The 20,238-nt window shown below is 37.2% G+C and overlaps 1 protein-coding gene across 1 annotated transcript in view; it reads right to left on the bottom strand.

Annotated features, from left to right (window-relative positions):
• Window positions 1-8,096: 8,096 nt before the first annotated feature.
• Window positions 8,097-20,238, bottom strand: part of LOC122646424 (probable cyclic nucleotide-gated ion channel 20, chloroplastic) — a 79,017-nt gene continuing 66,875 nt past the window's right edge. Inside the window, exons 10-13 of the mRNA XM_043839977.1 lie at window positions 16,574-16,703; window positions 13,512-13,758; window positions 12,836-12,998; window positions 8,097-8,338 (exon numbers count right to left, since the gene is read on the bottom strand). Coding sequence (XP_043695912.1) covers window positions 8,218-8,338; window positions 12,836-12,998; window positions 13,512-13,758; window positions 16,574-16,703 — 661 coding nt within the window. The 3' untranslated portion in view covers window positions 8,097-8,217. The remainder of the gene's footprint in view (window positions 8,339-12,835; window positions 12,999-13,511; window positions 13,759-16,573; window positions 16,704-20,238) is intronic.

The following is a 20,238-nucleotide window of genomic DNA, read 5'->3' as shown; positions in this document are numbered from 1 at the left end:
ATTTTTCATACCTCTCAAATTTACCACTATTGTGGACTATCCCAAATATTTGTTATGTGGAAAATTTGAAGATCCTAATATCTTCTACTCACATGTAAAGTGGCAAATCAAAATTTTAAAAATCAGGACTATGAGAGATTAATGTAGAATAGTGGTCAAAGTAATGCAAGTATGGATGGACATACATGCGGATACATACCAATACGTGAGAGGGTCTTTGATTGAATTAGACTTTGAATTGGACATATAGCTAATTTGCGGTATGCAACAGTTATCCAACAATTAGGCAATCAGTGTCACTGCATCATTATTCCATGTATTTGGTAGAAAGATAATCTATTGATTACCACGGGTTACACGCCTGTCATCTGGATCAATTGAATCAGATAGACAATGATCGAAATTGGGCCACACTGTCGTATCTGCAATGGTAAACTTGTTATGGTCAAACCCTTCAAATGAGTTATCCTCTTAATTCAAAAATAATAATAATAATTTTTTTTATTTTCCTATCATTTCTCCTTATGTCTCTCTTTCACATACATCTTTTCGAATCTCTAGCACTGGTTTACTGCTTATACTAGATATGTAAGTTTGGGGGGAGGGGGGGGGGGGGGGATTGGAATAGTGGAGAAGTAACCTATTAAGAAAAGCGGGAGAATGGAGTTTTAGGAAAAAATGTAAAATAAACAAATAAATAAGGTAAAATAAACAAATGTATAAGGTGGTTGGATATATTGAGATCGTGTGAGAATTTTATTTTAAGGGAACTATTTAGGAGAAAAAATATATTAAAATAAATTACATTAATAAACTAATTAAAAGGGAGATCTTTAAATCTACTTTCCAATGCCGTATTTTGATTTTTGAAAAATAAAGAAAGGTAACAATGAAAGACATGGAAGGGAGAGATATTTTAGACATTATGATATATATTTAATAAAATAATAATTATGAAATTTTTTAAAAATCATTCAAAAATTAAGTTTCATTATTTGAAAAATAAAATCTCAGAAAAATGGTGGGACTATAATGCCTTGTCATACATAGATAGATAGATAAGGATGTTTAAAGTTAAATTTTGGATAGGTTAGCTCCAAAGGGAGGAAATTTTTTGACTGGGTAAGCCCATCTAACTGTACAATTTGTTTAGGAAGAAAGTTCTCAATGGGGGAATGCACGCCCTGGGTCAGACACAAATGGGTCCGCCCTCCCATGAAAGGCGGTAATGATCAACCTGTTGATGCTGCCTCTCCCATGAAAGGCGACAATGATCACCCTGTTGATGCTGCTGCGAGCATCCCCATTAACACTTGGGCCACGCTCCCCTAGAGAGAACTCCTTCCACATTCATATTTAGCATTTCCCAATTCTTTAACAAGTTCTCATTATTGAAAACAAGCTCCATAAATTTATAATCTGAATCAACTCTCTCCACCAACCACTACAGCTACCTCAAATCACGGGTCAGCTTTTGAGTTTTGACTAGTTCTTCCTGATAATTAATGGTTGCGTTTGGTGAAATCAGAACTTTGGATCATACACTATGCCTTTGTACAGATTTTAAACAGATTAATTGCAAGATTAATATTCGAAATTGACAACAAAAGCAATTACTAACAGAAACACAGTATAAACTGTTTAATTAACAACAAAACAAGCAGTACTACAGGTTTGATCAACTTCATCAATACCTTATTCTCCACAACATATTCCCAGGAATTGATCTTCTGATCAGAACCCCAACATGCCACGCACAAGTAATCGACCGATCGTCGCCGCAGATGAAGAAGTCTGTCTGGTGGTGCCGGCACCACCACCACCAACACCACCCTGTCCAAATCCTTGATTTCTTGATGTGGGCTGGACAGCCATGGGAGTCTGAACTTGTACTACTGGACTAGTTGCACAATTCAGATGGGCATCGAATTCGCAGGCGCTGCACCGATAGATCCATTGGGTTGACCCATAATTGCCACATATATCACAATGGAACGCTCTTGATGGGTAAGGAAAGCAGAAGGTGAGATGAAGAGTGTGTGGGTGAGCTTGGTGATTGATCGACATGGGCATGGAAGCACAGGGCATGTGCAAGTTAAGGTTACAGGCTCTGCAGTGGTAGCAAAACCCATTGCCCTGTTCTCCACAAGCATTGCAATTGAAGAATCCATCTGGGTATAAGGCTGGGGAAGGGAGGAGATTAAGGGGGTGATTGGTATCTACTGGGTGGTTGATGAGTTGAGGCATTTGAGAACATGACATATGAAGGATGAAATTGCAGGTTTTGCAGGAGTAGATTAATCCTGAGGAGTGGAGATTGCATGCTGAACAAGGAGGGAGATTGAAAATTGATTGTTGATCTTGGATATTTGAGAGCTCTAGAGGGTGAGGATGGCTAAAGTGTTGGATTAATGTTTCATAATTCAACCTACCCATCTCTTGATCTCTCTTGATCTCTGTCTCTCTCTCTCTCTCTGTCTTGCTCTTTTGGAGAGGGGATGATCATAGGGTATAAAACTAAAAAGAAGAAGCCCTGCGGCTTACAACCTCGTAGGTGGAAGTGAAGGCAGGATTATAATTTCACAATTTGGACTTTAAAAATTGCAAAGACCCACAATTCCTTGCCATTTTTACTTCCCAGAGAGAGAGAGAGAGAGAGAGAGAGAGACCACCAATATCTTGTGGCCGCCTTTTTTTTTAATTGAAGAGAATTTCATTAGAAGTCTCCATGGATAGGGAAGGGGCAAAACTGTCATACACGTCAAAGACAAGGGAGTCAACTAAGTTGCTAACATCCTTTAAAATATACCTGAAATTGCAAATATCAAAATACGAATGTAAATGTCAAATATCCTCAGTTATTAATCTGATGATGAGCGGAGAGGCCTTAGATCTGTCTTGGAAGTAGGCAATCACATCCTTTTTGTCAGACTCAACAATTAATTATAGAGAACCTTCATATTGTTGCTTCTAGCATAGTGTTTCACCCACAATAGGTAATGAGAAGGAGATCGATCGGTTTAGAAATTGCAAAGCCTGGTTTGCCGGAGGAGTCCTGATATATAAAACCAAGACAACCCTTATCTGGATCAGGAAGCAAGCTAGCATCACAACTTAGCTTCAGAAAATCCTATGGAGGAGCCACCCACTTCAATGTATTCCAATTTTGGGTATTTGTTAGTAAAGGTAATGATGGCAAAGATTTCATGGAGGGTGTTGAGGAGGAAGGAGATGGTTGACGACTATGCATGCCAAAATTCTTGAAAATCATTTTTTGTTGCACCAATAACATCAGATGGAGACCATGATTTCCTCCCTCATTTTGAGATTTCTACAAAAACCAGCAGATGAAGGTGAATAGTGATATTGTCTCATAGCATATTTGCTTTTCCCACAAGAAGAAAAGACTTCATCCCTGAATCCAACCTCGGACTTGTGGTTCGGAGCCAAAGGGGACGACGTAGGATAGACTACTCCCAAACCAAACTGCTCATGCAAAGTGGCAGCTCAAAAGAATGTAAGAATTTTTTTTTTTAGATTCCACTCCATATCATGAACAAAGTGAGTCAATTTTAATATCATGTCACAAAAGGACATGTGCCGAAGCAAGACCTAATGCACATGCATGCCAAAGGAAACTCTGAATCTTATGCAATCTTTTTGTAGCTCTCCATACTTAGTCTTCTTTTGGAAACAAAGGCAAGAAATTTGTTGTATTGTTGCGGTATCCAAGGGCAAAAAAAAAGGATTCTAAGATAACTTGTCATCACTTGTGATTAGTTTGATCAATTAATTGAGAAACAAGCTGAAAAGAGCTATGAGTAGGTTGGGGGGGGGGGGGGGTTGGATATGGTAATCTGTAGAATGAACCCAACTATCATTCCAGATGTGAATTTGATCCCCCAATTTCCCACTTGCCATAATATACCTACTTTAAGGACCTTTTGACCCTCCAAAATACTTTTCCATGCCCAACTCAGTTGGTTTCCTTGTGTTGCTGCAATAAACTGAAAATTAGGAAAATAGATGGCTTTGGTGAACTTTGCCCACATCGACTCAGTTCACTCCAAAGCCTCCAAGCCACCTTAGAAAGCAAAGCTCGGTTATGTAGATGAGATTCACGAAAGCCAAGCGCACCCTTTTCTTTAGAATGACAGAGTCGTTTCACAGAAATCCAATTAATTCTAACTAGATTTGCCTTCCTTATCACCCCTTTGAAAAAAATTGCTATAGACTGACAAAAATGATTATGATGGGCCTTTGAAAGTTTAAAGTGAGAACATGCAAAATTTGATAATGAAAAAGCGACACACTTGAGCATCATCTCCTTTTCCGGATAAGGGAGTAGTTTAGTCTTCCAACCTTCCAATTGGTATGTTACTCTGTTAGATATATCATGAAACAAATCTACTTTGGCCACACCAAACTCTCTAGGCAATAATAATTATTCGATGAAAAGCCACCCCAATCTATTATAAAACTTTTTCATGTCCAATTTTAAGGTTACAAATTCTTCTTGCCCAATTTATTTTTCATAATGTAGTGAAAGAGTTCATGCACTATGAAGATATTGTTGGAGACAGATCTACTCGGAATAAATGCAGACTACATTGGTGAGACAATATCAGCCAAAACCAAAAGTCGGTTAACCTTTTGGGATTGGTGTGTGGTTTGTGTGATTACACTTTCATCAAAAAAAAAAAAAAATATCAGCCAAAACCAAGCGAGATGTTATAATTTTAATGAACTACCTACATTATCAAAAGGCTGCCACCTCATCTAGTATGACGCCTGAACTATCCTAACCACTGTAACTGCCACTCTGTTGATTGAACTACACCAAGATACACCGTGTTAACAACAAAAACACATATATAATATGTTGACAACAATGACAACTAATACACAGACACTACCTTCTGAACTGTGTGTTCAACTGAAATGAGAGTGCATTGACAAACTTAATGCACAAACTTTCTTTCTTCTTTGCAGATTGGAATGTGTTACGACGTGTTTATGCTCATGTGGTAATTCAAAGTCTAAAACAAAATGACACATTGCCCTTGTATTCAATTACAATCCACTCATCATTTTTATTATAAAGTAAAAATTATTAAAAAGGGAAGACAATTGCTTGCTCATTGGTTGGTGCACCGTAGAAGCATTGTGAATTAACAATTAAGATTATATTGGTGGCAATAAGATGGGCTCATTTTGTATTGCCGTACTACTACTAATATTGACTCCGAAAGGATAAGATTAAACTATAATCATAAACTCGGGCCATACATCCACTTGTTGACTTGTAAAAGTTGACAATCGTGGCCTCATTGCTATTTGAATATTCTTGATTATTTTGCTCACATAAATGGTTTATGTTAGAATTGATCCCAAACAACAATTACAAAAATAAATTAGGACTCTTCCTCATTGGTGCAATCTTCTATGCCCTTTGCTAAGAGAATTCTCTTCTTTTTTATTTGGGAGAAAGTTCTCTGAACGAGCCGCTGGGGCCGCTGGGGCGAGGTCCATTGGCACCTTTGTTTGTCTCTCCTTTTCATATGAAATGAACTTGTTACCTTCCAATGTACAATACAATTTTACCGTACCGCATTGGTGTGATCCTCTATGCCATTAGCTTGCTAAGATAATTATATAATTTTTTATTTAGGAAAAGGTTTTTCTGAGCCATCAGAATGCACCTCCATGTCTTTCTCCTCTTTCCACATGAAATAACTTCCCTGCCCTCCAATATATATACAATATTATTTTGCCACACCTGATTGGTGCGATCCTCTATGCCACTTGCTCAGAGATCTCTCTCCCTTTTTGTGTGTATAAGGGTAATCCAATTTCCTTGGGAGATTCTGTTTTATGGTGAACATGAGCTATTTCTTAATCATCCTTTAGAAAGAGGATAGAGGCAGGGCAAGAAGGGGAAGAACAAATATTTGGAGATTAATTTAATAAAATATTAACCTAATTAACAAGTGGAGAAAATATCATTGGCTCAAAGTCTACTCATAATGCCTCAAAAAACAAATGTTTTTTTATTTTTATTTTTTTTATTCTTCTTTTTCTTTAGGCATGATTGAATTAGGATAAGAATTCAATAATTAGGTGGTGATTGTACCATCAACTAAGATGCCAACACGATTTTTTTTTTCTTCTTTTAAATAAAACTTGGGAAAAATTTATTTCAAAACAAACACAACTTTGTGTTCATCAATATGGAACAATGATCACTGTATAGGGCTGGAAGATGCGAATCATGGGCATCAGGAAACAAGAACCACCACTTGGTATTGCAAAAAGCCTTGTCCAACCTCTCCCTCACATTCCATTTTAGGTTTTCTCTTGTTCGTGCTTGTGAATTTTGGGCCCTCGAAAGGCTCAAACCTCAAATCCATTATATCAAATTAACAGATTGATTATATTATTCAAGATTTTTAAAAATAACAAAAAATGCTAATAGTCAATACCGATATTGATGCGAATCAGCCGATACTGCTTATTCGATACTGATTACTAAAACCATGGGGAGAAGTAACCTCAGACATGATCAATACATACCACCAGAATAACCTCAAGCCCGATGGATAGATCTATTATTCTATTTAGGCAAGAGATCGATGTCTGGTTGTGTAGCACTTGCATCAGCGTGGGAGCTAAAGAGAGCACACGTAAGGGGATTAACATAGGTGCAATTTTTTATTTCATGGGAGGTAGAGTGGTACTCTCATGCGCTCCTAGTCTGGGCGTAGGAACCACACAACCAGGTAGCATTCTTTTTGCCACTTAGGTGAGGTCATAGGAGCCGGTGGGGCAAGAGAAAACCTTCCGTTGCTGGCCTTCTTGATGTGTGGTTCTTCTGGGAACTTATCCAGTTGGACCACAATCTTTCTATTTCTTGGATCTTAGAGTACCCGGTTCATGACCCGCTTTGCTAGTCCTTTTCAAGTTTAAACTTTGAGATTTGGGAGATTCTTTCAGAATCTTTATCCGTTGAGAACTATTGCCACTGACCTCTCATTGACTTTCATGTTTAGGGAAAAAGAACTCGAGTGTGGCCTATGCCAACACTCCCATGAATCTATCTCTCTCCTTCCCTTATGAAAAGACACCTCTGCCCCCTTGTTTTGAGGAAAAGAGAGATAGACACATGAGAGTGCTGGCATAGGCCACGACTGCGTTTGGAATCAGTATTTTCCCTCTTAATATTAGTACGAGTAGGATTCCCCTTGATTAATAGGCAGTTACATATATATAGGGAGATGTATTTCAGTAAATGGAGGGTATTTGATTGAATAAGACCTTGAATTTTGACATGTGGCTAATTCATACAATCATACCAAGTCCTCTCTATCCAACGGTCAAAATAACCATAACACTTGTCCATGTAGAAAATGTGGGAGGCGTAGATTTTCCTTCCTAAGAGGCATTGTAAAGAGCTCTTTGCCTTTTTAAAAAAAAATTACAAATAATAATAATTGATTAAAAGCTCAAAAGGACTATTAAACTATTAACTGCTGTATGAATAAGAACAATATGAATAATGTTATGATACATTTCACCAAACAAAAAAAGGTTATGATATAATTTTCTTTAATTTATCATAATAACGTGTTAATTTTCTATTTTTGTGATTAAATGAGAAAAAAAAATAATAACCCCCCCACCCAAAAAAGGGGGGGGGGCAAAAAACCTTACATTATCTAAGTATATGATGATTTTCCATATTTTTTTTACTAAATTTTAGTCATTCCTTTTATCAATGACTCCAAAAGCCCAAAACTCTCTTCAAATCTACTCTAACCTAGACTGAAATCTTGTGAAATCCTTTTTTATTTTTTTTAATTAGGGTTATAAGGGATATTTGATTAAATATCTTCAAATTCAAGTTAAACAAATACAATACAAGTTATTTCAATCTTTGTTTTACCAATCAAATTTTAAAGTACTTGAAGGGACCCAATAGAAAAGATGAAATAATCACACAAATATTATGGAAATCCATTTGTAAAATCATTCAAAATTGTTCCTCCAAATATTGGTCATAATTGAGATACATTGACCAATATTTTCTATTGAGATAAGTTAAAATACATTAAAAATATATATATATGTTCCAGAAATTTAATTACCTGAAGGGCGAACAGACAATGCAGATCAGTGATAATACATTTGGTACATACATGTGTACGTTCCAACAGTTCATTAGCTCATTGACTGAAGCTCCTGAGTAAAGGTATTCACTCGATTTAATCGTTTTTTTCTGTATCTCCAAGCTACTTGGATATGCATTGCTGCAAGTGTTCTCCAATACGGTGATTCGTACCTATCAAGAGGTGAGCAAGGCATTGTTATGCTGGCACTCAGATAAACAAAACATATCCTTTACTTGTCTCATTGATAGTAATAGAGGAAAAAGATAAAAGACACAGGATTTTTCAATCCATAAGTGTTAAAACGGTGGAGGGTCCCACAATCAAAGATAAACGATGATTCCTTCTTTCTTCTCCTAAGACATGGCACCTCATTTTCCCTGCATGCCATATGAATCAAGTAGCATTTACATGCTCAAAGAGAGCCACAGTAAGTAATTTCCGTATATGCTTGCTTGAATCCCATAATTTCCGTATATGCTTGCTTGAATCCCATTTCAGCTTAGCCATGCAAAGAAAGGTTTATGAAGGACAGCCAGTTTCTGCTGTATACAACTTCCAATAAATGACCAACAATGCAAATCACACATGAGCTTTCTCATCCTCAATGTTCCCCTCAAAATTGGAACAGAAGTCAAAATTAGTAGGATATTCTAGAAAAACTGACACTGCGATATTCTATATATAATGTTTCCTCTTTTTTTTTCTTTTTTTTTTTCATTTGACAGTATGTTAGTTAATGTCTTGATACAAATAGCACCCCATAGATACTCAGTAATCATGACATAGAAATACTGATCATAGTTGCAATTAACTAAAAATGCATAATGGAGGCTTTCGGTCTTGTGCCTATTATTAATCTTGTGGCAGTGATGGTGCAGTTTAGTAAATAGTAACTATAGTGAAAGCAACTATTCATGGTTATGTTTATCATGTGTGGTGTTGTTTAACTTGTTAAAATAAGTAGTCTAACCCTGGGGGTTTTTTCTTTGTTTTGGTTGTAATCAATAATGAATCTTATTGTTGTGTCCTGGGGGTTTTTTCTTTGTTTTAGTCTAACCCGGGGGGTTTTTCTCTTCCAAATTACTGTCTGCCCCCCCCCCCCCTCCTTTTGTTCGGACACCCCCAGGAACAGACTTATTGTTGTGTCCTGGGGTCTTTCAAATGTCTCTTTTTCAGCTTCAGCTTCTTCTAGCTGAATGTTCTTAGCCGTGGGCTTTTGTATTTCCCCCATTGGGGGCCCCCTTTTCCTTAGTTAATGAATTCTTTATTCACCCAAAAAAAATAATGAATCTTACAAGTCACTAATTATATAATACACTGGCTAGGCTCATGGTCATGGTGCTATCACTACACAAAATGTGAGCTAGGTTTCCCCCTACTACTCTCTTCCCTTTTCTTCTTCATCCTTTTATATACAGGTAGGTATTGTCCTAACCTGTTTTGATATTGCTACTTGTAAACCCTACTTCTCTGTTTTGGGTTCCTTTAGGACTTATCTTTTTTTGGTTTGCAGCAACCCACGCTGCATTGTTGCTATTAAACCCTAGTTGAAGGGACCATGAAGAACTAGGATTTCGCGTGCTGATTGATTGCTTCTGAATACATGCCTTCTTGCTGGAATTTTACTGCCATTCTGATTGTTTTCTGCGCAGAAGAGGCTGTTTCATCAAAAAATTCATTAGATTTTTTTTTTGGTAAGAATCATAAAATTCAAGGAAATCAGAACCCTCTAATCCCCTATGATTTTAGGGGTTCTTGTTCTTCGCGCAGAGAGAAATCTCTCTCCCAGCAGTTGGCCTTTTCCCTTCATGGAAGGGGTGTGGATGGTGTCTGGTGGCCCCCTAATATTAACAGTGCTTGATATTATTTTGTGGTGTTACTCTGGAGACTGGAATTCTAGTTCAGTGCAGTTATTTGGTTTATTCTGTGTGTGTTCAAGGTATATTTGTTTGATTAGAATGGGTGATTCTAAACTTTTTGTGGACCCCATCAATGTTCAAATCACCTTTATTAAGTTAAATGGTGCCTCAAATATCTACTTTGGGCACAGGCTGTCAAATTATATATTAATGCCAAAGGCAAACTGGATTATTTGACTTCTTCCCCACATTCAACAGATACGAAGTATAAAGACTAGATGTGGGAGAATGATACATTGCTCGTATGATTATGGAAAAGAAAGGAACCATCAGTGGCTACTAATGTCAAGTTCCACACTATTGCTAAAAGTGTTTGAGGTGACTTAAGGGAGAGTTACTGGCAAGACAAGAATTTGTTGCATGTTTTAGACTTGTGTGAACATTTTTTCTTTCAAACAGAATGACAAATCAGTAATGAATATTATAGTTCCTTTAAGGATATGTGGGAAGAATTGAATGTCTATCAACCTATCTCTGCAGATCTTCAATGTGCAGAGTTCCAAGTTGCCAAGTTTTTCTCTGGTTTAGATCTTGAGTTTCAGCCTGTGAAACGTCAATTGCTTATAGGAGAAAAGATGCCTTCGATGAATGAAGCTTTCTCTCGCATTCGATTGTCTCTCCTTCCCTGGCCAATTCTGAATCTTCTTCTTTGACCAAGGATAACTTTGAATTTGTTACTGGCAGCAGTGGTCGTGGACGTGGCTTAGGTGTTCCTGATCGAGGTTCAAGAGGAGGGAGAGGATATGGTGTCGGTAGTCGAGGAGGACGGTGGTCTAATCATCCTTTATGCCAGTGTTCTCATTGTGGTAAACCCAATCATACTGTTGACAAGTATTGGGAAAAGTATGGTAAACCTGAGTGGTCACAACAGTTGGCTAATTCAGCAGTAACTGATGGGTGTTTTGACATGGTGTTGTCTAATCAAACCAACTCTGCCTCTATATCCAGAGCTGGTTCATCAGGCTCTGTGTCTCAAGATGACTATAACTAGATACGAAAACATCTTCAACAGCTTGAGGCTTCCACTTCATCCACTGCCACACTAGCCCACAGAGGTACTATTGTGCTTCTTGCCTCCTCTCCTACTAGTTGGGTTATTGATTCTGGTGCATCAAATCACATGACTGGTGGGTCTACAGTGTTTTCCTCTTTTCATAACACCAGTCATCCATCCCAGGTGATTCTTGCTAATGGTGTCTCTACTCAGGTTTCCGATCATGATATTATTTCTCCTACTTTAACTTTGTTGTTGTCTTCTGTTCTTCATGTACCTTATAGTTGTCACGGCGTCTAGGCAACCCAAGGCCCTGGAGAGGGTACCAAGGCGACACCAACTAGGCGACCTAAGGTGTTGGAGGGGGCTTGGACGCAAGGCGACACCAACAAGGCGACTAACGCACCAAAGTGCCTGGATGTCTACGGGATGCTTTGACAACTATGATGTACCTCAATTGCCCTTGAATCTTTTATTTGTGAGTCAAATCACTAAGTCACTAAATTGCTCCATCTCTTTTTATCCTTCTTATTATGTCTTCCAGGATCTTCAAAATGAGAAGAAGATTGGTGGACATGAGAAGGGTGGCTCATATTATCTTTGATGGTGATATTGTTACTACTACTGCATCGGCTGCTTCTAGTGGTGTTTCCTCTTTGGATTGGCATTGTCGGCTAGGGCATTTGTCCCACTCTAAGCCTCAACACATGGTTCCTACGTGCAAATATATCTCCCATACCAGGTGTGAAGCTTGTGAGTTTGAAAAATATCATCGTACTCCCTTTCCTACATAGGGCGTTTCTATGAGTCAGTCTTTGTTTTCATTAGTTCACTCTGATATTTTGTTACTTTTGTGGACGATCATTCATGCTTGACTTAATATATTTACTGAAAGATCATTACAAAGTTTTTGTCTGTCTTTAAATATTTTTTTAATGAAATAAAAACTCAGTTTGGTGCTTCTCTTAAAATTATTTGCTCGGATAATGCGTTGGAATATAAGAAATGTGCAAATTTCTTATTTTTGCTCTGAGCATAATATTTTACATCAAACTGGTTTCTCTTAATACTCCTCAGCAGAATGGTGTAGCTGAACAGAAAATACACTTGTTGGAGATTGATCGTTCTTTATTGTTTCATATGGAAGTTCCTAAAAAATTTTTTGGGGATGTTGTTTTAACCGCTTGTTACTTGATTAATCTTAAGTTAAGATTAATCAACAGGCTACCAACCCCCCCAAGGGGTGTTTGCAAACCAATCGTAATTTTTCAAATAACTTAGGTGTGGATTTCATTTGAATCGTAACAACCAGCATCTAACTACTTTACAGCATCGTTAACTGGTTTCTGCATATGCTTGGTTCAGATTTTTATCCTCTTTGGCAATTCAAGGTCTCCAAATGAACCTTGTCAGGTAGGGTAGGCTCCCATAATTCAGAATTTGGTTCATTTTGGATCATTCTATGGTTTTCAGCTCATGTTTAGTAGTAGGTTCAAATAAAGGATCAAGTTAGGGAACAAAGCACCTTTTTTTCCCCCTTTCCTTCTATCATATATATTTTTTTCTAGACTTCCATATTTAGTATAATGATCTAGAAAAGTTTCCATGGATATTTTAGGGAACTTTAATTTGATCAGTAATCACCATTTCTTGGAATCAAGAACTGCATCATGATTTTATCATGAACCAATTTTCAAGTCTACATAGAAGTAAGAACTTGTGTAAAAACAAGACAAGGTTGGCATATTAATAACCTTATGGCCCTTTGAACACGTGGATTCCGCAAAAATCTTGCAAAACGAGAGGTGACTTCTTCTAAATCAGCAGCTCGGAGTGAGAATGCTTCCACATTAGTTAAACATTTGACCGTCCTGTTGGATAGCAATCTCTGGCCAGGTATACTCATTCTTTGCCCATCTGTACTAGAAGTTGTTTCAACATTAATACATATTCATTATAATCTATTTGTTCTCTAAATAGCATATCAGTTAGATAATAATCGGTCAATATTGTTACAAAGGCTACAAAATAAGAAGATTAACAATTAGTAGTTAGGCACTTGGTGCATGTAATGGTCGGCAACTATGCCATCCAAGGACCTCATCTAAATTTCTCATGGCTATTCTTCTTTCTTCCAGGATGGGAAGAAAAGTAGAGAATGGATCATAAAATATGTTTGTGGGTCAGGTGGTAGTATTGTTCTGTCAGGCTGGAGTTTGGCACAGGAACAGGACATATGGGGTAGGTAGTCCACAACAGACACAATTGTCTGCAGTGCACATAGCATAGGATAAAGATACCTCATGGACATATCCTTCTATAGGAGATACATATGCAAAAGTAACTCTACTCCTGTGGCTGGTCCCTGTTGTCATAAAAAAGTTTCACATATACTTATTTAGTTGACCTATTTAATGAACAAATTTGTACCTTTGCTCATTGAAGAGTGCTCAAGGCACCATGTGAGTAGCTCTTCACCACAAACATCCCCTTCTGACAATGGAATTCTATTACAATCTTCTCCACTGCTCACCATTTTACCCCGTACAATAAAGACCATCTTCTCAACTGGTTCTCCAATGTTTAAAATTTTGCTTCCTTGTATGTAAATGTTTTGCCTTATTCTCTCACGGATGGCATCTAAGATTGGATCCTCAATTAGGGAAAAAATGCGGACCTGCCAAGCAATGTATTAAAAAAATTGTGAGAATCAAATGCAAAAGAAGGTAAATTATGGAACCATAAAATCAGATCGTAAGGTTCTGATCTGCACTAGTGCCAAAAAAATATTTAAAATGGAAAAAGAAAATGCAATCCACTATGTTACTTTTGTCTATGTTCTGTAACAAGGATCTGGCCATTTTGTTTTATCGCCATGTTGATAAGAACAGAGATAGCTCACTTTTCTATTTAAAAAAATAAATGAATGTGCACTGTACATGCAGTATGTGTGTGTGTGTGTGAGAGAGAGAGAGAGAGAGAGAGAGAGAGAGAGAGGTCCTAGATACCAATTATGAGCCAACCAGCTTATGATATAAATTATGAATGAAGACTTGAATGTTGCTGTCCCACAGTCACACCTATCTATAATTCATATGTTAGCCCAATTACTCCTTATGCTTAAGAAGATTCGAGATCTCAAGAGCATCAAGACAATGTTTTGTTGAGCCAACCAGCTTATGATATAATTTATGAATGAAGACTTGAATGTTGCTGTCCCACAGTCACACCTACCTATAATTAGTCCTTATGCTTGAGAAGATTTGAGATCTCAAGAGCATCAAGTCAATGTTTTGATTTACCAATCTTTTCGGCCATCAGATGAATACAGAGTGAACAGGGTTACTCATACACATGTTGTGGGGATCTAATACTACACTATCTCGGGGTGCCTTGTGCATAGTATCAACTTGACTAGTTGAAATAAAACAAGTATGATCGATACCTCTAGTTAAAAAACATGATTTGAGAAGAAAGATTATATTTTAGAAGTATTTCTGAAAGAGGCTTGAGAAGAAATATTTATTTAAAAGCATTTCTGAAAGGGGCTTGAGAAGAAATATTATATTATAAAAGCATTTCTGAAAGGGGCTTATAGAGGTCTTCTGGTTGTAACAGGATACAATTAGGTATACAAAAACCTAAATATTTTAGTGTGGGACAGAGAAGAACCAAAGGTATTATTTTAATGAATTTTGTGCTTTATAGACTTAATCATGCCCTTAACAATAATTAACAAACAACCATTTTAATTGCAGGAAACCCTTGACTAGCCAGATGGTGTGCTTATGATGTCAGTAGGGGCCCCAGGAATTACCTGAAATCAGATAAACACACAAGAGATTCTAATGTTCAAGATTTCGCTAAAATTTTGCAAAATAGTTCGGTTTCGCAAGATGTCGAAATGAAATGTTAGCAAAATGAGTTCCATGCTTCAGTCGAAATTTCGATAATATGTATCGTTCTGACCGAAATGATACAATCCTTTTATATAAAACGCATAGTGTCAAACAAAATGGATTGATATTTCGACCCATTTCGTTGTTTTTGCTGATTTCAACTTTAAGGTTTGTGGAAACTTAGTTTTTTGTGATTTTCGGCCAAATCACTGTAACACCCCGCATGGCGTCCTGGCGCTGGAGTAGAGCCCGTATAAATAGTATGATATTTATTAAATGGGGGTTCCTCCCCAGGGCTCCGGTGCCTGGATACATGGGAGCAGAGCCCGTCTATAATGCTCACCGTATCATCCTCCCCAGGGCTGCAGTGCCTAGGAATACGAGTAGAATAATGGCACGAGGTCGACTACTATGCTCAACAGATTGTGCACTATGGTAGTTCACTAAATGGCCAAGACTCAACCTAATTAATTAAAGAATGAGATTATATGATTGTCATTAATGTCTTAATTTTCATATATTGTATTCTTTTGAATGATTATGTATATAAGGTCCTGTGTACCTCACTGGGCGTAAGCTCACCCTATATAAGTCGATGATTTTCAGATGAAGAGACAGGTGGGGAGGCTTATACAGCTCCGGAGTTTTTGAACTGTGAGTAGTGTTAGGAGTTCAAAGTCTGAGGGATATTTTGAAAGCAATGTTATTTTAGAATGTATAATGTTGATGAATGAATGAACAATGTTTATGAGAAGTCTGTAGTTGTATGAATAAATGAGCAATGTTATTTTACAATGTATAATGTTGATGTATTTGTTCTTCCTTTTAAGAGATCCACTGTATTGAAAAAATGTTCCTGTTTTGAGTAATTTTCTATGGGTGATTTGGTCAATTAAGTAAGAATTAAAATTATGTTACGGCAAGAAGTGGTGGTATGTATTTTAAGTCCTTTTCAGATGCATTGGTCAAATGCCCCTGTTTTGAGTTATTCAGGCAGGGTAATTTGGTAACTAAGTTAAAATTGAACCTGGATTACAGTAAGAAGTGGTCTACATAACAATTGCTAACAGAATTTTAGGTCCTTTCCAGAAGTTTTCCAGAAATGAAGGTAGTACCCACATTTTAGGTGTTCCTTCTTCCCCTTCGTGAGTTTTCCTTTCCTGTTAAGGGTTATCCTCGAAACCCCAAGGCTCTTGATGATGATCATGCCTTTTTGGGGGGACTATATGGTGCCCCTGCATTATTTGACCCTTAAATTCACAATATGTGTATTACAAAACATAGTATAAGCACTGAGATATCAACATTTCAATCACTAGTCTTACATCTTCATTTATGAAGATGAAAGTATCTAGTTCTTAACTAGAACCTCATGGATTTATATTGAATTCAAAAAGATTGATATGAGGTGTCTATCAGAAATTGAAACCCCAATGAAATGCTACATTACCTACCAAAAAGGGAAAAAAATGAAAATGAAATGCTACAGAAAAGAGGGAACAAAAGATGCCAAAATCAATAAAAAAAACATTGAACACATTTAGAAGGGTCTGCTAGCCTATTTTATAAGTCAGAACAGGTTCTGGTACTCACTTTCTTGATAAATTTAAGAAGATGACGACGGATTTCTCTCTGGAGGTCCTCCGGTAAATCTTCCATTAGCATTTCTTCATCTACGCCTCGTGTAACAGACCAGTTAAACCTTTCTGATGCTCTTACTTTCCTAAATTATATACCAATGTTCAGATTATCCAAACATTATTGTATTTCATGAGAATAAAAGTACTTATGAGATAGAGCATCCACATCAATAGACACAGATTTAAAGTTAAACGATTTCACATTAACTGCACGCCCCCAATTAAATCCATTTCCCAAATAGGCTAGAGAAGATTTTTTTTCTTCTTTTGGTGCAGAGAAGGATTTGCATTGAAAAAAATAAATAAATAAATAAAAAGATGTCATACTGATACAGAAACAGAAACCAAATTCATATTCTTTCACAAGAAAATGAAGAACAGCTCCACATTGGCTAACATGTAATATGCTACAAATTCAGAATAATCGTATCATGTTATCTTGCAAAATTTAACATCAATCATATCATGTGATTTCACAGTTCTTCGAACATAGTGGTTCTTCATGGTATCAATTTTATTTATCCGACTTGCAAATAGGAGGAATTAATTAACAGAAAGAAGAAAAAAGAGAAATAAATGGAAGCAAAGAGCCTCTACAAAAGGGAAAAACAGAAACTACTGATCTCAGACCCCTCCCCTCTTCCCTCCCCCCCCCCACCCCAAAAAAAATAAAATAAAATAAAATAAAATAAAAGTAGAAGCAGACCAAAAGGACCTGGTGACATAAACCTCATGATTACATCGTGAGACAAAACCTTGCTTACTGTTTTGATGTCAGTAAGATACTAGGCATCCAGCAATGAGAAACAATTATGATAAATTCCACCACCAGCTTTTGCATCCGTAAATTTTGGTTATGACAGATTCTCCTAATAGCCAGAATGTTTCTTCTTTTTCATCATTTTATAGCTAATGCTTCCTGCTCTGCCTGTATTCTGTTAGTTTTCTTGTGGTCAAATGTATGTACGAATTGGGTACCAGAGAGTGGAGGGAGATACATATTGTCCAAGGTGGAGGCAGGACTCAATCCCATGTCCAGGCAATGACAGGGCACAGTCTTTACCCGTAGGAAGAGTAGGAACTGCTGGCATCTTCAACTGTCTGTTAGTTCTAATGTCATACTAATGTTTTTTAGATGTTTACCACCAGCCTGACAAAAATTATTATGACGCTTCAAATTGTGAGCAGGAATATATGTGAGAGCATTTATGTGAGGCTGCTGAAATCTTTTTAACTCCGGAATATCATCGAAGAGTATGTTTGGCATCGGGAGGCCTGTGATAACTTGGAGCAAGTCTACCGTAGCTCTCTTAAATTAGGATTAGGATTCTTAGTAGCGAGTGGGTTTAACTTGGAATGGGCTGGTTTATTTTAGTTATGGGTTTCATTTGTACATGGGCCTTTAATTAAAGCCCATGAAGCATTAGTTGTTAGGCTGGGCAAGAGGTTAAGAGATATAATCAGCAGGTGTCTTTGAAATGGTAAGTTCCACGTAAGAGCTGATGTATTTTCATATATATTTTTTTATTTTCTTATTTCAATTATCCCAGCTCTTAAAATAGAGATGGATTATTAATATATCATTGAGTTGATTAACAATAGTTCTTTGGAGAGAGAGCTGCTGCTCTTTTTTGATCTTCTAGCAGTTCTAGCTTCTAGAAAAGGAAACCCCTAGTAAGGGATACCCATCGCTAGTTTCTTTAGCAAGGTTGTAGCCTACTAAGCCTATTCTTCTTCTTTCCCCTCTTCTTTCTTTCCCACAGCTAAACAATGGTACGTAATTTATTTTTCCCCAATTCTTTCTCATCTTCTAATCCCCTAATTTCTTCTTAGGCGAAGATTCAAAGACCAAACCAAAAATAAGTGAAGAATGAAGCAGAAGGACCAAAAACTCGAAAAAATGCAGTCTTGTGAGCGAGAGTCACGAGACATTGTATATTTATAACGTGACTTTGTAACATCTTGCCGATATTTCGACGAGATGTTACAAAAGCTCGAAATTTCGCGAAAGACTGAAATATTGCATTTTTTGGTTTCAAAGTTGCATTTCGTTTCGAGAAGGTCGAGATACTCGAAATTCTTGAGATCCCGACCGAAATATAACGAGTTTTTGTACTATGCTTAGAACCAGATTAGGGTTTATAAACCCAAGATGGTAGCAGTGAATTGCAGCAGGAATAAGAACCAGCAGAGTAAGGATTGAAGAATCCCAAAAATAATAGCAGAAACCAATCGGCAACAATAGGATTTGAAAACCTAAGGGTTGCAAGAAACAAAAAATGAAAATCCTATCGGTAGAGATAAGTTTAAATAAGGCTGTAAAATCTCTGTACCTGAAATTAGATATGGTGGATCGATTGGAGAAAAGAAAAAGTCTTCACTGTGGATTCGCAGGTAGCAGCAGAATTCCAGAAGTGAATCGCAAGCAGTAGGAGAACCCAGAAGATAAAATCAATCAGCAGAACAATCGCAGGCAGCAGAAGAGCTCTTCGAGTAGGTAACTAAAACTCCAGTCGATCCTTTGCTTCAGGTATGTAGTAGCAGTAGAACCCTAGTTTTCTATTGAAAACTTCATCTAGGGTATGATTCTCAGACTATGCAGCATAGGGTGCTGCACCCTTTAAAGAAGAATACTTGTTGGGAGACTCTCAAACCAGTGTCGCAGATCACAGTCAACCTAATGGTTGAGCTCTGATACCATGTTACTAAATACACTTGAAGAATACCAAAACCGAAAAGAGGAGAAGAAGAAGATGGAAAGAGAAGAGAGCAGTCAGATGTGACTGTCTCCCTCATAGGGCTTGTATTTATAATCTGAAAACACAATGGAAAGGGGAACTCTTATTCAGATTAGGAATCCTAATCATGATAGGATTCCAAGTTACAATAGGAAAATAACAATAAAACTAAGACTAATAATTCAAAGTAAAACTACTCATAACTCAAATTAGAACTAGGAGTTTATAATCCTAATTATAAAACACAAAAACCAAATCACTGTTCACGTGAACAGTGTCACGTGAACGGTACTTCAACAGTTCCCACCCTCCAAAAATAATCAGTCTTCACCTACAAACTTGATGCCGGGACAAACCCTTATTCAACCACACTAAGTGAGGTAAGATCCTAGGGCTTCTGCTTCTCGGCTTCCAAAGTCAGATTCTGGGGTTTAGAAAAGTGGATCCAATGAAAGTATTTAGTTTAATACTTTACAGCCTGAAGGCTCAGAGGCTCAGAGGCTCAGAAGCTCAGAAGCCAAAGGATGGCAGGTTTACAAGCTTCTACAGTAAAAAATTCCAGAGGAGATAAAATGGTTGGCCGTGCCCTTTTTAATCTGCATAAGCCCCAAAAACTGCCTTCTTGAAGCCACCCCTAAAAGGTTACCTAAACATGCACCAAGTATATAGTTAGGCTTTTCGCCCATCACTTTGGAATGACCTGCGTCTCATACACAAAGTAATGAAACAAGACACTCAGGGGGTGGGATTGAGGGGTTTACCTGCCACTCTATAACCAAAAAAAAAAAAAAAAAGGAAAAAGGAAATAAAAACATAATGGCCAGAATAACAAAAGATAAAATGGTACATGCAAATTTTTTTAATACACCACCTCATTTAT

This window comes from Telopea speciosissima, chromosome 11 (assembly GCF_018873765.1).
Source record: "Telopea speciosissima isolate NSW1024214 ecotype Mountain lineage chromosome 11, Tspe_v1, whole genome shotgun sequence".
Taxonomy (NCBI): domain Eukaryota; kingdom Viridiplantae; phylum Streptophyta; class Magnoliopsida; order Proteales; family Proteaceae; genus Telopea; species Telopea speciosissima.
Note: the sequence above shows the minus strand (reverse complement) of the source record. Positions and strands in the feature narration are given on the sequence as shown.